Here is an 18,757-nt window from a genome sequence, read left to right as displayed (position 1 = left end):
CCAGGTTCAAGTGATTCTCCTGCCTCAGCCTCTCGAGTAGCTGGGATTACAGGCATGTGCCACCACACTCAGCTAATTTTGTATTTTTAGTAGAGACTGGATTTCTCCATGTTGGTCAGGCTTGTCTCGAACTCCTGACCTCAGGTGATCCACCCACCTCAGCCTCCCAAAGTGCTGGGATTACAGGCGTGAGCCACCGCACCCAGCTAAAGTCCTTTTTGATTCAGAACTCCCAAGCCTACTGGTAGCCCAGATTCCTGACCTATGGATACTCTGGGTACACTCTCAGGCCCTCTGTTGCCCAGTCCCCTTGTATGAATTCCACCTCCATATATACATCCTCCCCACTATGGATTCCAGTCCTATGCCCACTCTGGCCATGGCTGGCCCCCAATCTTTAAACCTTCAGAATCTGAGTATTCTTTCACTCCAGGCTACCTTCCCAATCCCACACACTTGGCTCTATCCTGACTTCTGCTTTCTGGATCTTTTGCAGGATTCCCTGCTTATCCTCAGAAGAGCTGGCCCAGCTTTACTTAGCAATCTAGTTGAGCAATCTGCTCTAAGTGTAAACATAATTCAAGTAAGAACAGTATGTATCTTATGCAAGCATAGGCTCAAGACAAATCTCCACACTCTGTTTGCTGCTACTAAGCTCTTGTATAATCAAAATTCTGGCACCAGCACTGCGAATAAGTTTGGGAAGAAACTTCCAAATTTATTTACCAAAATTGCAGTCATGTTGAATGGCAGATGTGTCCAAGTCATCCCCTCCCAAGTACTTCTCTAGCCGACCTGTGGAAACACTGGCCTAGAGAAGGACACAAAGGATCTCAAGAATTAAAGTCAGTAATGAGCACAAGCAGAGAGATTTTGACTTTGTCATTAGCCAATGATTTTCTATTTGCCACAAGTGGCATCTCCTAATTTCCACCGAACTCAGCCCTGGAAGCTATCCCACCGTAGACAGACGGAAGTGGATGCTCTATTTCAGTCCTTGAGCAAACTCATGGAGTTCAACTCTTCTGCTGTCTCTCTCCAGTCTTTGGCCCTAATTCCAGAAACTACCTCCTGCCTTCTAAGACAAAAACTTAACTTCTATCTGGTTCTGGTAACTAGGCCCCTGGCTTTCTCTTATTTTAACTGAGTCTATGCCCTGATGCCCATCCAGCATCCTAACTAAGCCACTCCTGGGAGCCTCTAAAGAGGACCTGGCTATGGCATCAGGGGGACCCTGCACGCTTCCACATAGGCCAGATAGCCAAAGCTTAAATTACAGGTGAGGTGAGTGTTGGCAGAATACCCTGCAGTCCCCAGAACTTGAGAACTTCGGAAGATTTCGAGGCACTTCTACAAGGATGTTTCTCACCTACTTCCCTCTCTTCCAAGGAGGCTGTCATGAGATGGTTTTTCATTGCCACCCAGGCTCTGATGAAGTCTTAGGCTTTCTGCCTGTTCCCTCCTTAGGGTACAGAAGCAGGCTGCAGAACCACTTAACTGCTGCATGGATCAACTCCTCAAAAACAGAGTACCCCACTGCTCACATTGCATCGCCATCTGACCCTTTTGTTTTGTTTCGTTTCGTTTTGTTTTGAGATGGAGTCTCACTCTGTCGCCCAGGCTGAAATGCAAGGGTGCGATCTTGGCTCACTGCAACCTCCACCTCCCAGGTTCAAGTGATTCTCATGCCTCAGCCTCTCGAGTAGCTGAGACTACAGGCGTGTGCCACCACGCCTGGCTAATTTTTGTTTTTTTTAGTAGAGATGGGGTTTCACCATGTTGGCCAGACTGGTCTCAAACTCCTGACCTCAGGTGATCTGCCTGTCTCAGCCTTCCAAAGTGTTGGGATTACAGGTGTGAGCCCAGCCACCATCTGACCCTTTTTGATTCAATGTCATCCTGAGGACCAGGAATGCAGGGAGCTGATACCTTTTCTGATCTTGCTTTTGCTATTCATGCAATAAATTGTATCTAAAAAAATCCTGTTGCTTCTTTACCTGCCAAATCTGCCAGCTTTTCTTTACATCCTCCAGGACAGGGAGGCCTTCTCTTTCCCATGGTCTGAGCTCTCTAAAGCCAGCCACTTCAGGGATAAATGCAAGTCACCACACTCCTGTCATTCAGGCCTTCTCATCAGTCTGCTGCCTGTCCGGTGACCTTCCTCTGCAGATCTGCTATTTGTCGCATATCAGTGACTATGCTCAGTTTTCAGAACCCAGGTATTCCCTCTGGTCCATCCAAGGTTTCCTGAACTCCAGACTCATTTTCTGATAGCTTGAGGCTCTCAATTTGCTTTTGGTTTGACCAACACAGGGGTTTATGCAAAGGGAGGGTCTTTCTTCTCCCTTTGTACCATATTTGCCTAATGCTATCTCAACACCTCAAGAGCCTTGGAGAAATATGAGAGAAACTGGGCTGGGAAATGTTCCCAGTACTAGGACTAAACATAATAATCTCATTAAATGCTTTCACAAGATTGTCTCCCTGTGAGGTAGATGAGATTGGTATGATTATCCTCATTTTATAGTTAGATAAACTGGGGCTCAGAAAACTCATGATTTTATTAAGGTTAAACCATTGGTCTCCAGAGACCAAACAGATCTCTCTCTTGAAAGTTTACCAGCAAAAGTTAGACATGGGATGTGATAGCCTGTCATTCTGGACTCCAAGGCTTTTAACCAGAGACAGGCAGTTAGCAGTGAGAGTGCCGACCTACCTGGAGCATGGAGGAGATCATCATGGGAAGCATGCTCAGGGGAAAGCGCAGGATATTGAAGAGGGTAATGGAGGTGAAGGCCTTTTGTGCATCCAAAATATTATTGCTGTCCACCAGGACATAAACAGAAAATGTGACCACAGATACCTGGAAAGGGCAAGGTCATGAGCAATTTATTCCTAAAAGGGACCAAGCAGCATTGTGCTAAGTTTCAGGAACACCATATATCAGAGTTGAAGGCGCCTTAAGGATCATTCAGCCTCCCCATGTTACAGATGAGAAAACTGAGCCCAGGAGAGGAGGAAATATCTTCCCCAAGGTCACAAAGTCAATTAATGGATTACTAGGACCAGAGCTCAGGTCTCCTGGATCCTATATCAGTGTTCCTTCCACTATAGACCTACACCACCTCCCAAAGAAGACAAGAAAGCCTCCTAAGCCAATCTTTCCTGATACCACATTCTTGCTCTGCATCCTGAAAAGTTGCTCTGGGCTGCCAGACCACCATACAGTACACGAAGGTGAAACTAGAGCTGGGGGTATGGTACAAAGGAGGAAAAGCAGCACGGGGCAGTGAGAGGGACAAGTCCCCTGGACCTTGCGGTCAGGCCTAGAGGTGCCAGCTAGTCTATCAAAAGTGAACTTCCTCTTCAGGAAGCTGATGCAGGTCCAGGTGAATACCCAGCCCATGGACCCCTCTGCTACTCACCAGGACTGGAGTTAACTGGAAGACGAATATTACTACACACTGTAGTTGACTAAAGGCCAGCAGATTCTTGAGCTCTTTCTTCCGGAGGTTTTGGACTTGGTCTCTGAATGAAGGTTCCCAGGCAAAATATTTCAGGATCTAATAAGTTGAAAAAAAAATACAGCTCACATGATTGTCCCTGAAAGGGCACCAGGTGTATCTGATCCACCCATGTTTTAAGATATAGTCCCCAAAATGTGGGGAATAGAAATCCAGATTATAAAGTATGATTACAGAAAGGTAGCTTGTATTTGCTGACAACTTACTATGTACAAAGCATTTTAAATACATTATCTCACTTTATAACAACCTTAGTATGACTAACTGTTCCAGTTTGCCTGGGACTAAAGGGCTACCCAGGACACAGGCCTTCCAGTGTTAAGACTTAAAAAGTTCTGGGCAAATTGAGGTGAGTTAGTCACCTTACATTTGTAGAGTTATTATCTTCATTTAAACTCTAAGGAAACAAGTTGAGAGAAGCAAGGGAACCTTGCCAAACTTTTGTTAAGTTAAGCTACCTAGTGGTAGAGCTGAGATTCAAAACCAGCTCTCTCTTTTAGTTTTGCCACATTCACAGAAGGACATATCAGAGCTCTGTGTGGAGAATTAACAAGGAGTTAAAAGGGGGCTCTGTTTCATTTTTAAGTAGTTTAGGATAATGTTAAGATGCATTAATTCAAAACAATATTTAGTTAAAAGAACTTATTGGTCACCTCTGGAGGATGAAATGCATTATCATTAAAGCTGATAAATAGAGGGAAAGAAGCAAGCATTTATTCTGTCTATCCCATACAAACTTCATTTTAGGGTAACCAACAAGTTGAAAGATAATTCTTCTCCATAAAATTCCAGCTAATCAATGTCAAGGGAATAACAGAATTTAAAAATTTCACTCTTTTGTAATTCCTAATGAAATAACAGACCTAGGCAATGATCATAAAATTCTTACAATAGTGTTTTTCACCTTGGTGGCATACTAGAATCATCTAGGGAACTTAAAAAAATATACATGTCTGGGCCTCACTCCCAGAGTCCAATTTAAATGGTTTGAAGTAGGCCCCCAGCCTCAGTGGGTTTTACAAACTTCAAATTTCTCAGGTGATTCTAATGTGCTGCCAGCATCACAAACCACTGCTCTAGTGAAAGACTAGCAGGAAACCTTGTAAGGGATGGATCAGGCTGACACCGCCTGGGCCCACTCAAGTCACCATTGCTGCAGTTTGGGAAGCACACAGCACCACTGGAAAGCAACTTTGTACTCCCACCCCCAAATCAAATCTAAATCAATCAAATCTTTAGATCTAACTATCAATTTACAGGAAATACAGGAAATAGAAAAATAACCTAGTTTTTTTGGAATGACCAAGACACACACACACACACACACACATAGAGAGAGAGAGAGAGACTGTTGTAGATTAAAATCACTATCAATTAAATACCATGCATGGACATTTTTTGGGTCCTTATTCAACCTAATCAACAGCAAAACAAACAAAAGGCACATAAGAGGCAACTGGAGAACTCTGATGGTGTCAAAGAATGTTAATTTTTTTTGTAGGTATGATAATGGTATTGTGGCTATATTTTAAAAATAAGTCCTTCTTTTAGAGATACATACACAGTATTTATGAATGAAATGACAAGATCTCTGAGATTTGCTTTAAAATAATCTAGCAAGTGTGAGGGGTGTGAGTTTATAGATGAAACTAGTTAGGTCATGCTGATAATTCCTGGAGCTGGGTGAAAATTTCGTAGGGGTTCATGATAGTCTCTACTTTTCTACATGTTTAAAAACTTCTACAATAAAGTGTCAAAACAAAACAAGCTATTTAGGGTGAATAAATAGAAATCGGGGTTCAACGGAGGACCTGAGAGGGACAGGAGGACATGAAACAAAAGTCATGTGACACAACCGGCCCAGAAGCAGGAATCCATCACCTCTACCAGGGTTTGCAAAGGCCAAGAGAGCCGCTGCTTCTGTCCTTACCCACAGAGAGCCACCTACGCTCAGATTCTCACCTTGATTCCACTAAGAATCTCATTCATGATCTTTAAACGTTTGTCTTTACTCTTCATATTTTTGACCTGCCAGGAAAAAAGCAAAAGAAAAACAATATACGCTACCATGAGAGAGGGTTCAGGTTTGCTGCAGACATCAGGCCTCACTGCTACTTTGCGGCTGTCACTTAGTAAGAACTTGAGGTGCCCAGTGATGGGATTCACCTCCCTCCACTCTCCTCTTTGCCCACTCTGCTCCTGCCACACCTATCTTCTTTCTGATCCTTGCTTGTTCCAAGCTTGTTTCTGCCCCATAGCCCTTGCCTGACTGTACCCACCTCCCAGCCTGTTCTTCCCCTGACCTTCCCAAGGCTTTCTCCTTTACAGTCAGGCTTGTATCATTCAGAGTTCAGCTTAAATGTCCTCTCCCCAAGAGGCCTTCCCTGAACTCATTGAAAATAACCACCCACTCACTCACTGTCTCATCACCCTGTTGAATTCTCTGTATAATACTTATCATGATCTGACATTTTTCTTCTTTGTGTATTGCCTGTCTCTCCACCACCCTACCAGGTAGAATGTAAGATCCATGAGAACAGGAGCCCTAACTCACTGCTGTGTTCTCAGAGAAGTAAGATATGCAAGAAATATTTTCAAAATAATTATTTGTAACTTGAATGCAAAACAAATGAGTGAATAAATCATATACACTGTCAAGGCCACCCACCCAACCTGTGACTTCCGGCAGGACTGAGGAGACTGTCCACACGGAGCCCTCCCCCCTGGCGGTAGCAGGGTGATTGCCAACGCTCAGGCTGAAATTTGGATCACTCATGCGACTGCTCTCTGTGGTTGGTTTAGATTGCTATAATGGAGAAGCAGGGCCCCAAATCCCTGTTCTTAGGGCAGCCCCACAGAGCAAGATGGAAGAATTATTGCAGCATCTCTGGGGCAGCCCTTCCTTCCCCAGTCAGGCTCTTCCCTCTAACATGAACGCAGAAGAGTATATATAAACCCTAAGAGTCATCAGAAGATGAAAAGGGAACTCAGAGACAGCTAAGTACAATTGAGATGGTAGAAAGTCTTCCACCAGCTTTGCCTTGCCCAAACTCCCATTAAGAATTAGAGTAGAATAAGAAAAAGGGTTTACACTTTAAAGAAAGCATATATTCTTCTGGGTGACTTTTTCTTTACCTGAATGGTCTTACTCTTGGTGGACAGTATCGCATTAATTGGGATTACAAGCACCATCACCCCAACACCTGCTAAGACTGAGGGTCCCAACTCTCTCCACAGGAAGAAGATAGATAAGACAATCTGTAGAACACTTGACCACAGCATGTGCATGAAGTTGGTCACATCCATGAGCTTCTGGGCATCCACAGACATCAGGTTCACTGTTTCTCCAATGGTGTACTCCTTCCTGGCCAAGTTGGATAGGGTCAATGCCTAAAGATAAAGATTGAAATTGGGATCCATGGACAAAGCCAAGGATACTAGGGAATGGAAGAGGAAGCTCAGGAAGTGTGATTACAATGGAAGGATGTACTCCATATGGACACAGCTTCTCCAAAGCACTGTGACTTCTTGCCTCCAAATCTTACACATGGTGTTCTCTCATTCTTGACCACTCTTTCCTCTTATCCCCACCTTCCTCCAACTCTACCCATCCACACACTTCTTTGCCCAGAAAACTCCTATTTATCCTTTGGTGTCAGCTGAGATGTAACTTCTTGTAAGAAAACCACCCTGACTACTAAGTTGGGGTTAGATACTCATCCTGTGTACTCTCATAATATCCTGAGCGTACCTTTGTCATTACATTCATCACAATGAACCATAATTACTTTGTTTTTTTCTGTTTCTCCACTAGATGTAAACTCTGTGAGGATGAGGGCAACATCTGTCTATTTCACTACTATATTATGTGGCACATAGTAGAGAATCAAATACTGAAGGATGGAAGAAAAGGAGGGATGGATGGATGGAAGGAGAGAGGGGGGAGGGGAAGGAAGAAAAGGAGAAGGGAAGGAGGGAACCAGCATGTATTGATTTTGACCTCAGAGGCTTTTGATGTGGCAATGTTATTTGGAGTCATACTCTTATGAAGAGGTTGCAATCATTCCCAAGAAGGACAGAGAATTTAGAATGAAGAGGAAAACTTCAGACTTCATACTTTGAAGTAAAATCACTTTTGTAGGCTGGGTGCAGTGGCTCACGCCTGTAATCCTAGCACTTTGGGAGGACGAGGCAGGCAGATCACCTGAGGTCAGGAGTTCAAGACCAGCCTGGCCAATATGGCAAAACCCCATCTCTACTAAAAGTACAAAAATTAGATGGGTATGGTGGCGGGCGCCTGTAATCCCAGCTGCTTGGGAGGCTAAGGAAGGAGAACTGCTAGAACCTGGAAGGCGGAGGTTGCAGTGAGCCGAGATCGTGCCACTGCACTCCAGCCTGGGCTACGGAGCAAGACTCCGTCTTGAAAAATAAATAAATAAAATAAAATAAAAGACTTTTATATTGTCAGGATTTTTCAGGCACTATCTAGATGCCTGATCTTGCAGTATGGGCTTTCTGTTCTCATGTTAGAGAGGTGAGGAGGCTGATACCCACAGGTCTGTCACTTACAACAATGCCTTGCACAAATGTACCACAGCACTGAAACCAACTTGCACTATGCCACCGAGGCACCATCTGGAGTAGGCTGCATCTTTCTAGAAGAAGGAGAGCCACCTTGTAATTCCCACAATGACAGTGTACGGGCTAGAAGTGGCCCATACTACTTCCATCTCCTCCTAGAAGCATTACTGTCATCTTAATCCACCAATACATTCTTTGGAACATATCAGGATTCTTGGCTGTACAGTAAAAAGAAAATTTCCTAAAATGTTAGACCACCAAGGTTCTAGAGGAATCAGCCCACTGCTATGCCTTCCCTTTGGTATGGAAGAGGGGGGAAAAAAAAACAACTAACAACATCTAATTGCCCTTGAAGGTAATCACTATACATTTCTATTTTCAATAAATGTAGTCCCAGTAGCCCTTGTCTGGGGACAACTCCCGGCTATGTGATTGCAGGCATTGAAATTATTTAAGCCTGATTTTTCTCTGTAAAATAGGTATAATGTACTTATTTCACAGGGCAATAGCCCTGTGAATTGATAGTGAATGTAAAAAATATTTTGTAAGTAGTGAAACATTGTCTAAACATATAAATTAGTAATTTTCTTCCACTCTTTTAATAGTGATATTTATTTGAATAAAAGTATCATTGAGGGTTCTATTTTATAAATCTCTTTATTGATTGTAACAGTTGCAAAACCTGGAATATTAAGAATCAAAATAGTGCGAATGAATAATCACAATTATGAAAAAATTGTAGAAGTGTACTTTACTAGCAATGGCTGAGACAGGCTGGTTAGTGACTTCATAACCTGTTAACCAGCAGAAACTCAGTATCTCCAGAAGGAATAAGGAAATTTTAAAAATCAACTGGAGGAAGGCAAATTCCAGTGTGGGGGTATCTGGAAGTTCAAAGGACTTGATCAGACTTCTGACCAGACACTTGGATTATCTGCCACTGTCTCTCAACGAACCAACATCTACTCAGGGAAGACAAAGACACAGTGGTGTTTCTAGAGAGGAAAGCAAAGGAGAAAAGTAGGAACTGTAATAGAGAAGTTACTATGATGGAACTTTCCAGTGATGGAAGAAAAAAAGGAAGAAAGTCAACTAGTGTTCCAACTTATAAAAATATTGGAACCTATCTCCTCCTGGATGAATTTTCTCCTCAAGCCTGTAGTCACTGATCATAACTACTGTATTTTCATTTCTTAAGGAACAAAATGGGACTTCACCTTGGTATGGAGGACATGAGGAACATACAGTTTCCTTGAGAAAGTTAACCCCTAAAAACAATGTATCAGCCAGGCGCGGTGGCTCATGCCTATAATCCCAGCACTTTGGGAGGCCGAGGTGGGCAGATCATGAGGTCAGGAGATCGAGACCATCCTGGCTAACACGGTGAAACCCCGTCTCTACTAAAAATACAAAAAATTAGCCGGGTGTGGTGGCATGCGCCTGTAGTCCCAGCTGCTCGGGAGACTGAGGCAGGAGAATCGCTTGAACCCAGGAAGTGGAGGTTGCAGTGAGCCAAGATTGCACCACTGCACTCCAGCCTCAGCGATAGAGCGAGACTCCATCTCAAAAAAAACCAAACCAAACCAAAACAACAACAACAACAAACAACGTATCAGAGGGAAGATGAGCAAAATCATCTTAAGGACATGAAAAAGCTTCCAGGTCTGCAGAACTCAGTAATCAGCATGAATGTATTTACAAATTGAAAAAAGAAGTCAGACAGAGGAGGGTTGGATTAGCACTAAAGGTTAGAAAAAGAAGTTGCTAGGTGAAATTTGGTCTGGGGAGATGCAGCTCTGGCAAGATTGCAATTTGAGATGGATACACCAGGTCTCTGAGCTGGGTTCCATTAAGTATTTGAGTTAAATGTTGGTGGTTTTAAGAGTTTGACCCTTCATCAGCTTCTTTTCTGACCTTATATTCCTTTCCAAGGCATTTCACCTTGTCAACAGAGGCAGGAAGAGATGGATGGGTAGCCAAGCCTTCAGGGCTGCAAGGTGGATCCTGAGCACCGGAACAGCTTGCAACCTTCTCCCTGGGGAGTATCTTTTCCCTCCTGACCTCTCCACCCATCGTCTGTGAACACACTTCTCATAATCTAATTTCCAAAGAAACATCTAAAGGAGGCTGTATGGCCAGTCAAAATTAAGTGTTGAGATGAGTTATCATTTCCATCACATTTTCCTCAACCTTGGAATCAATGCTCATATTTGCTGAGGGGATTTTCTTTGGTGATACCTGCCATATTCTGCTTACCTTCTTATATACAGAAGCCATGATAGCTGTCCGTACTTTTACACCCAGCTTGAAGCACAGTTGGAAATAACACTGAAGGCAGAAAGACTGAATGAGAGCCGCAGCGAATAAGAGGATTGCACAGAGATATCCAATCCACAAATATGTGTCACGGTCACTTGCAAAGGAGATCAGCAATCTGCCAGAGAAAAGCCAAGTTAGTTATACCCATAAGGCCTCCAAGGACGCCTCTCTCCTCATGCACAGCCGGCTAGACTATGCTACCTTTATACTGTAGGTAACAAAAGTGACCAGAATTGTCCAAAGCCTTTGAAAGACCTAAGCTCTACACTTTTACCAGTGTCCTTTCTGTTTTGTTTTGTTTTTGATACAGGGTCTCTCTCTGTTGCCCAGGCTGGAGTGCAGTGGCAGGATCATAGTTCATCAAGCCTCGAACTCCTGGGCTTAGGTGATCCTCCCACCTCAGCCTCCTGAATAGCTGGGTCTACAGGCATATGCCATCGCATCCGGCTAACTATTTTCTTTTGTAGAGATGGGGTCTCGTTATGTTGACCAGCCTGGTTTCTAACTCCTGGCCTGAAACAATCTTCCTGCCTCAATCTCCCAAACTGCTGAGATTACAGTCATGAGCCACCATGCCTAGCCTGGCGTTCTTGCTTTTACTTGGAGATGAGCAGCAAGAGCTTAGGGTTGATAACCCACGGCTGTGAGAATGGATAATGACAGAAATGCTCCACCTAGCTGCCACTGCGATGCTTTGGCGCTGTCTTTCCCTGCAGGTGGTTCACTCCATAGATCATGGCAGATTGTGAAGTCTTGTCAAGATTAACCTGAACCTCCCGTGGAAGGCTGCGATGGAGAGATGAAGTCAGTTACTCTCCAGGGGTATGCTACCCGCCACTTGGACCTGGCTCAGCCCTTAGCAGTTTAACAAGAAAGAGCCCCTAACAATTACCCGGCCCCCTATGAGGAGACAGACATGGAAAAGAGAGAGGCTAAAGTACATATCATCATACATCTTGAGAACTGCCTGCGGTCTTCATGAACACAATGCTGTAAGGTTAAGGTGGAAGAAAATTATGAGCATTTTTTAAAAATGGGAATTTAAGAAAAGCTCCTGCTTGCATACACAGGGGCAAAAAGGAGGGTGGCAGAGGAGGCCCTGAAAGGACCATCTGAGGCCTGAGGACTCACTTCAGCAGCTGAGGACTCACAAACGTGAAGATGTCATTCACTAGCTTCAGTAGGAACGATTTCAGGAGCACCATGTAGAAAGTTTTGAACAGGGCCTTGATCAACCAGGATTTTGGAACATCTTTTTTGGTCCCAGACTTCTTTTTTTTCTTTTTAACATCTTCCTAGGTACAAAACCAAACAACAGTGTCCACAGAGTTATGTCTGTTCCTGGCCTAAGCAGCTCCAGGGTGGTCAGCCTGTGAGCCCCGTGGCCCTCTCTGTACAGGTTTTGATCATCTCTCCCTGACCTAGTTGCTTCTGCCCTTCTAGCTGCCTTCACTGTTCCACTCTCCCGCTCCTAACTGATACTTGTAATCTATTTTAGATTAGAAAACCAGGCAACTGAGCTGGTAAGAGTCCCATGTAAAAACAGAGACCCATCTGCGTGGGAGCCTGAGGGGCAGTCCTGAGAGTGAAGGGCCTGGGCATGAGGCTGAGAGGCCCTTTTTGTTCTTTTCATGCTTGTTCTTTTCATGGTTGCTGTGAGATGTTATGGGTTGAATTGTATCCCCACCCCCAAAAGCTATGTTGAAGCCCTAATCCCCAATACCTTAAAATGTGCCCTTATTTGGAAATAGGGTCTTTGCAGATGTAACCAAATTAAGATGAGGTCACTGGGGCCCTAATGCGGTATGACTGGTATCTTTACAAGGAGAGAAGAGACAGACACAGGGAGAAGATGGTCCTGTGATGGTGGAGGCAGAGGTCAGAGTGATGCATCCAGAAGTTAAGGAATGCCAAGGATTGCTGGCAAACACTAGAAGGTAGAAGAGAGGATTCTCCCCTCCAGGTTTCAGCAGATATCTTGATTTCAGCCTTCTGGCCTCCTGAGCTGGGGACAGTACATTTCTGTTTTAAGCTATCCAGTTGTGTACTCTATCATGGCAGCCCTAGGAAACTAATACATGAGGCATTACGACTCAGTCACCAGCCTCTTTGTCTATGCTTTGGCCTCCTCATTATGTCCTCCTGAGTCTCATCTTGCCCCAAATTCCAGCTTCTCAGCCTACCAGTGATACTCTCTGACAATGTCTTTCACTGAGGTCCCATCTGATGGGTCTCCCTTGCCGGGACAACTGTCCCAGCCTCCCTTCTAGCTTCCACTCTTGCCCACAACGATCCATCCTCTGGGGAGCCGCCCAAGTGAGCTTTTCACAACATGAATCCAATCTCATTACTCCTCTGCTCAAAACCTTCCACTGGCAATCAGACTTCAGACATAGTCCAGATTCCTTATTGTGGCCCACAGGGGTCCACATAGCTTAATCCCTGTCCACTTCCTTGAGCCCATCTCGCCCCATGCGCACCCTCTCCTGGATCTTCTTGCCATTCCCTGAGCAAGCCAAACGTGTTCCCCTCTCAGCCTTGCATGCCTGCTCCTTCTGACTGGAACACACTTCCCTCTGACTGTCCCTCAGAGGGCCCAATCTCATCATTTGAGTGTCTGTTCAGATGTCATCTCCTCTGAGAAGCTTCCCCTGTTACCCTGTCTAAAGTCACACTTCACTCCAAATGCACTATTGTTTTATTTTCTTAATAGCTATTATTACTTTCAAAGAGTAACCTATGTATGGGCTTACCATATATTTTCCAGCTCTCAAAAGATGAGCACTCTTTTAGCACCCAGAATGGTCACTGACACACAGTTGTGCTCAATAAATATTTTCAAGTGAATGAATCAACAAATTGGCTGCTCATGCTAATTTGTACCAGGGTGCAAAATCAAGAAATGCTAAGGTATTATTTTTTTGAAAACCACGTTTCATTAAGGAAAATTTCAAAAGTACCCCAAAGGAGAGAGAACAGTACATTACACCCCATGTATCCATCACTAAGGTAGTATCAGTATTGTGAATACCATTAATAATATGAAGTGCACTGAGAAGTATGAAGTGCTATAAAAATGTAAGGACAGAATCGCCATGATGCTGAGGTATTCTTGCCTGAAACATTCAGTGCACTCACACGGACACTCAAGGGAAAGTTACCAGGACAAGGACATCTTGGCTTTGACTCTGATTCTTGTTCAAGCCAGGCAGCCTGGCTCCAGAGTTCTGCTGGGAGCTCTTCTGCTGCCGTCTCTGGAGTGCCCGCCTGGCTTTCTGCAGCTCTTTCTTCATGTGCGTTTCAAACTTGCTCACTAATGTCTTGGTTTTCATCTCTTCATCAACTTCCCAGACATCTTCCAGTGTCAGAGGACGCTTGTAGCCTTTCAGAATGATGCTGGAACAAGAGCGAACCACAGGCTGAGACCCCCCCAGGCTGAGTCAGAGGCTATCTCCATCACTTCTATCAGAATCTACCTCCAGGTTCTGGGATAGAGGGACAGAAGAATGGGACTATCCTCATCTCCTGGCCCTTTGAACTTGACAGAGGAGTGGGGAGAGCAGCAAAAGGAATGGGTGGGGGCAAAAGAATGTGTTAGAAGACAAGAGAAGGGGAAGAGAGCTAAAAGAGCATCACCTTACCCTGCTCTTGCTCCTTCCTCCTCAAACACTGGCTGCCTCTCTGCCACTCTGGCATCTCCTTGGGGGCCTCCTTGATGCCCTCAAGAAATAAAGCAGCCCCTGTGGCATCTTTGTTTTTTTTTTTGTGTGTGTTTTTGTTGTTGTTGTTGTTTGTTTTTTGTGTTTTTTCTGAGACAGAGTCTCACTCTGTTGCCCAGGCTGGAGTGCAGTAGCGAAATCTTGGCTCACCACAACCTCCGTCTCCCGGCTTCAAAGTGACTCTCCTGCTTAAGCTTCCCAAGTAGCTGGGATTACAGGTGTGCACCACTCCACATGGCTTCTTCTTCTTCTTTTTTTTTTTTGTTTCTGTTGAGACGGAGTTTTGATCTTGTCGCTAGGCTGGAGTGCAGTGGCACGACCTCAGCTTACTGCAAGATCTGCCTCCCAGGTTCAAGCGATTCTCCTGCCTCAGCCTCCCAAGTAGCTGGAATTACAGGCACACACCACCACGCCTGGCTAATTTTGTATTTGTAGTAGAGACAGGGTTTCACCATGTTGGCCAGGCTGGTCTCAAACTCCTGACCTCAGGTGATCCACCTGCCTCGGCCTCCCAAAGTGCTGGGATTACAGGCGTGAGCCACTGCACCAGGCCCCTGGCTAATTTTTGTATTTTTAGTAGAGATGGGGTTTCACCGTGTTAGCCAGGCTGTTCTCCAACTCCTGACCTCAAGTGATTCGCACATCTCAGCCTCCCAAGGTGCTGGGATTACAGGTGTGAGCCACTATGTCCAGCCACTGTGCCATCTCTCTTGATCAGGGCTCTTAGCCAGGAGTTTGAGAATATGGATGGGAAATAAATTATATATGTTTAGAGACATGGTCTTTCTCTGCCCAGGCTGGAGTGCAGTGACACAACCATAGCCGACTGCAGCCTCAAACTTCTGGGCTCAAGTAATTTTCCTGCCTTGGCTTCCAAAAGTGCTAGGATTACAGTTGTAAACCACCACACCTGGCCTAAATTATATTGTTACTTGTAATAGCATCTAACTGAAATCTAGCATTTAGAAATCTCTTTCTTTCCTTCCTTCCTTTCTTTGGATGGAATTTTGCTCTTGTCGCCCAGACTGGAGTGCAATGGTGCAATCTTGGCTCACAGCAACCTCTGCCTCCCAGGTTCAAGCGATTCTTCTGTCTCAGCCTACTGAGGAGCTGGGATTACAGGCATGTGCCACCATGCCAGGCTAATGTTTGTATTTTTAGTGGAGATGGGGTTTCACCATATTGGCCAGGCTGGTCTCAAACTCCTGACCTCAGGTGATCCAGCCGTCTCAGCCTCCCAAAGTGCTGGGATTACAGGCATGAGCTACAGCGCCAGGCTGAGAAATCCCATATGTTCCATAGCTCACTTATGCTCATCACTACTTTAAAATTATGGTCATTATTAGACTCATCACTAGATCTTGTTATTTAATGCATTAATAAAGAAGTACATGTATTACTAAATCACACATTTGTTTTTTAAATATTTTGGTAACTATATTTCAATATATTTGGTTTTCTTTAGAATCCAATGTCTTTCATTTTATTTTATGCATTTAAAACATTTCCTGAGAAGGGATTCATAGACTTCACCAGCCTGCCAAATGGGTCCCTGCAACTATAAAGGCCAAGGGTGGCTGCTCCAGATCTTCTGGTAGCCCAGGCCAGCTATTTCACCCCTTACCCTCCAAACCTGCCTCCAAATTTTGCCTTTCCTGTCCTACTGCATCCTTCCTCTTCTCCTGTGGGACCCCCAGGCTACCGAAAACAAATCCCCCTCCATCTTCTCCTCAGCATCCCAATCTGCCCAATGGAGGGCTTGGATTAAGTTGGTCTGTAAGTTTTAACACTCTCTGACTCTAAGTAGAAGAGAAATGGAGGTCACAAGAGGCATTTTTAAAAAATTAATCTTTCAGCTGGGCGCGGTGGCTCATGCCTGTAATCCCAGCACTTAGGGAGGCCAAGGCAGGCGGATCATGAGCTTGAGTTCGAGACCAGCTTGGCCAACATGGTGAAACCCCGTCTCTACTAAAAATGCAAAAATTAGCTGGGCATGGTGGCTCACACCTGTAATCCCAACTACTCGGGAGCCTGAGGTAGGATAATCACTTAAACCCAGGAGGTGGAGGTTGCAGTGAGCCAAGATCGCACCATTGCACTCCAGCCTGGGCAACAAGAGTGAAACTCCATCTCAAAAAAATAATAATAAAATAAAAAATCTTTCTGACACTTTCAGAGGAGTGAGAGAGTAAGGATACAGACAATCCATACTTCAGGATTTCCTACCTGTCATACCAGCTGTAGGTAATGCTACTCAGAAACGAAGCTGTGGATGATGGATTCTGAAAGACACAAAAAAATCGAAAAGTAAACCAATTGGAGACAGGAACTGCATGGGACTCTAAAATCAGAAACTGATTTTTTAATGATATAATGTGCTAGAAACTAGATATGATGTTAAAGTCAGCTTATCAACATGTGTTTATTTGGAGACCCTAAAGCCACTAGTAGAATGATAATCAGATTTTCTGGCATAGATATATGAATGAATTAACTGTGCTGACAATTGGTAGGTGAAAGTAAAAGTCAGTATTTTAATGCTCTCATGTCTGTTTCCTTGTCATAAAATGGTGTGTACTACCTTATTCTGGGCTTGTGGGGCCCCCGTGAGACCCAGACATCTTAAAGTTATATTCATTAAGATATCATCCAATTAAGTAATATATGAGATGGGCATATTTAGAATCTCACATTTGATGACTCATTATTTTCTGAAAATGCTGAAAAGATCAGGATCAGGATCTGGAATCCATAGGAGATGAAGAACAGGCAGGAGTAGGCTAGATTAGAATTGTCACCCTATGAAGAAAAAAACAAAGAGGAAAAATGAGCCTTTGTCCAAATGAAGTCTACATGGCTTGTATATATCAATGCTTGTGATTAAAGCCTATGATCAAATCCCTCTAATACAATTTGATCCTGGAGCTCAACTTGATGCCATTTATTCTGAGTTAGAGGTTGCCCCATGGTACCTCCTCGTGTCATCCACTCTTTTTTTCCATACCTGTAAGAGTGTCCGGATCAGCGTCTGAAATTGGAAAGTGCCACAGAGTATTGAGAGAATCCAGAATAGGGACAGGAACCAGGAGTTTTTCTGTACACACCATTGTCTGCTGTATTGGATCAGCAAAACCAGGAGCTGGAGAGAAATTCACATGATGTTCTGAAGAATACTGCCACTAACCGAGGACTGAGGGGAGAAGGATGTCAGAGAACATGGGAAGAAAGGAGGGCTGAGGGAGGAGACTGTCGTGACTAATCTGGCCAGGTAGAGAGCACACAGATGCCAGGTTGAACATGTTCCCCCCTTGTCATCCAGCTTTTTCTTTTAGTGCCTCATCTCCATGGACCACACTTGAGTGGGATGTTAGCCAAGAATGTAGAAGGTCACTATCTTCATTTTAGTGGAGTTACTTTGAGAGCTAGAAAAACCTTTCCAAGACCCACGAAAATTAATTTCAGACATTGCAGTAGTAAGGTCGGAAGGCAGGTTCTAATTAATTAGGTGCAAGGTGTCTGTAGCTTGATTTTCTAATATAAGATTAAGCAATTAATTTTTTTAAAAAATCTTGCCTTATATCATCTCACTTTAGATATAATAAATTAAATGTTGATTTCCTAGACCTAGTGCTGTGCTCCTAAAACAGCATTCTGGTGGGGAAAGAGCCGTGATTTATAACATTTGCCCAGGGAGGATTGTGCCGAGTCCATGGTCTAAAGGAGCCACTGCTACTGAGGCCCAGCTGACATTGCTTTGCCTGAACGTAGGTTTGTGATTGCCAGACATTCTGATTTTTCAATAAAGTTTGAAAGTTCAAATAATTATGTGTCATTAGTTGCCACTGAATTGATGGCAATTAATTCAATTGTTATTTAAACACTGTCTAGGCCCCACCCCCTAAAAAAATGCCTACAAGAGAGACATTAGTTTTTTGATATCAAGTTTATATAAACACTAAGCTCACTGATCCATTGTTTAGAGTCATCAATCAATTTAAAAATAATATTTACAGCATTTAAAATATTCTTTTACATCAAGAAACTTAGCTCTCTTCTGTGACCCTTAGATGGCAAGATATGTGGACATAAGATATACATCTTAGTCATGAAAGCTAATACTTAACCTAGGAAGAAGGCTCTATACATTAATGCTCAAATGAAGATGAAAAGCTAAAATTTGTTTCACCCCGTTCCAACCAAGCTTTGCCTCACTATGGATCCCATGAAAAAGACAGAGGACCTTGGAATTAATTTCATCCCCAAAGAGTACATTTCAGCTAGATGCTTATGGGTAATGAAAAGGTAAACAGGGCAGAAGTGGTGATAGGTCTTACCCACGTGCCTAGGTAGAGGCTTGGATTGGTATATCGAACAGCAGGGACTGTGGCTTGTCCAGAGTCTTCTGTGAGTACAAGGGCCAGCTCTATGGCTGCTAGAATAAGAAGAAAACCAACGAATACCTGAGAAGGGAAAAAGACCACTGTTAGGAGGATATCATTCTTTATAAGGCTCTTAGAACAGAATGGTTTCCAGTGATGGATAAGAAAAATGGTATGCAGTGATTCAGATAACACAATAAATATTTCTGGAAAGAATGGATACATACAGTTCAAG

At 43.9% G+C, this 18,757-nt stretch overlaps 1 protein-coding gene across 1 annotated transcript in view; it reads right to left on the bottom strand.

Moving 5' to 3' along the window:
- ABCC2 (ATP binding cassette subfamily C member 2) overlaps positions 1-18,757 on the bottom strand; it is a 57,565-nt gene that overhangs the window by 29,200 nt on the left and 9,608 nt on the right. The window contains exons 3-14 of the mRNA XM_002821059.5: positions 18,478-18,603; positions 17,148-17,282; positions 16,835-16,942; positions 16,370-16,425; positions 13,586-13,820; positions 11,556-11,719; positions 10,362-10,539; positions 6,660-6,914; positions 5,487-5,552; positions 3,426-3,563; positions 2,717-2,863; positions 727-811 (exon numbers count right to left, since the gene is read on the bottom strand). Coding sequence (XP_002821105.2) covers positions 727-811; positions 2,717-2,863; positions 3,426-3,563; positions 5,487-5,552; positions 6,660-6,914; positions 10,362-10,539; positions 11,556-11,719; positions 13,586-13,820; positions 16,370-16,425; positions 16,835-16,942; positions 17,148-17,282; positions 18,478-18,603 — 1,693 coding nt within the window. The remainder of the gene's footprint in view (positions 1-726; positions 812-2,716; positions 2,864-3,425; positions 3,564-5,486; positions 5,553-6,659; positions 6,915-10,361; positions 10,540-11,555; positions 11,720-13,585; positions 13,821-16,369; positions 16,426-16,834; positions 16,943-17,147; positions 17,283-18,477; positions 18,604-18,757) is intronic.

This window comes from Pongo abelii, chromosome 8 (assembly GCF_028885655.2).
Source record: "Pongo abelii isolate AG06213 chromosome 8, NHGRI_mPonAbe1-v2.0_pri, whole genome shotgun sequence".
NCBI lineage: Eukaryota > Metazoa > Chordata > Mammalia > Primates > Hominidae > Pongo > Pongo abelii.
Note: the sequence above shows the minus strand (reverse complement) of the source record. Positions and strands in the feature narration are given on the sequence as shown.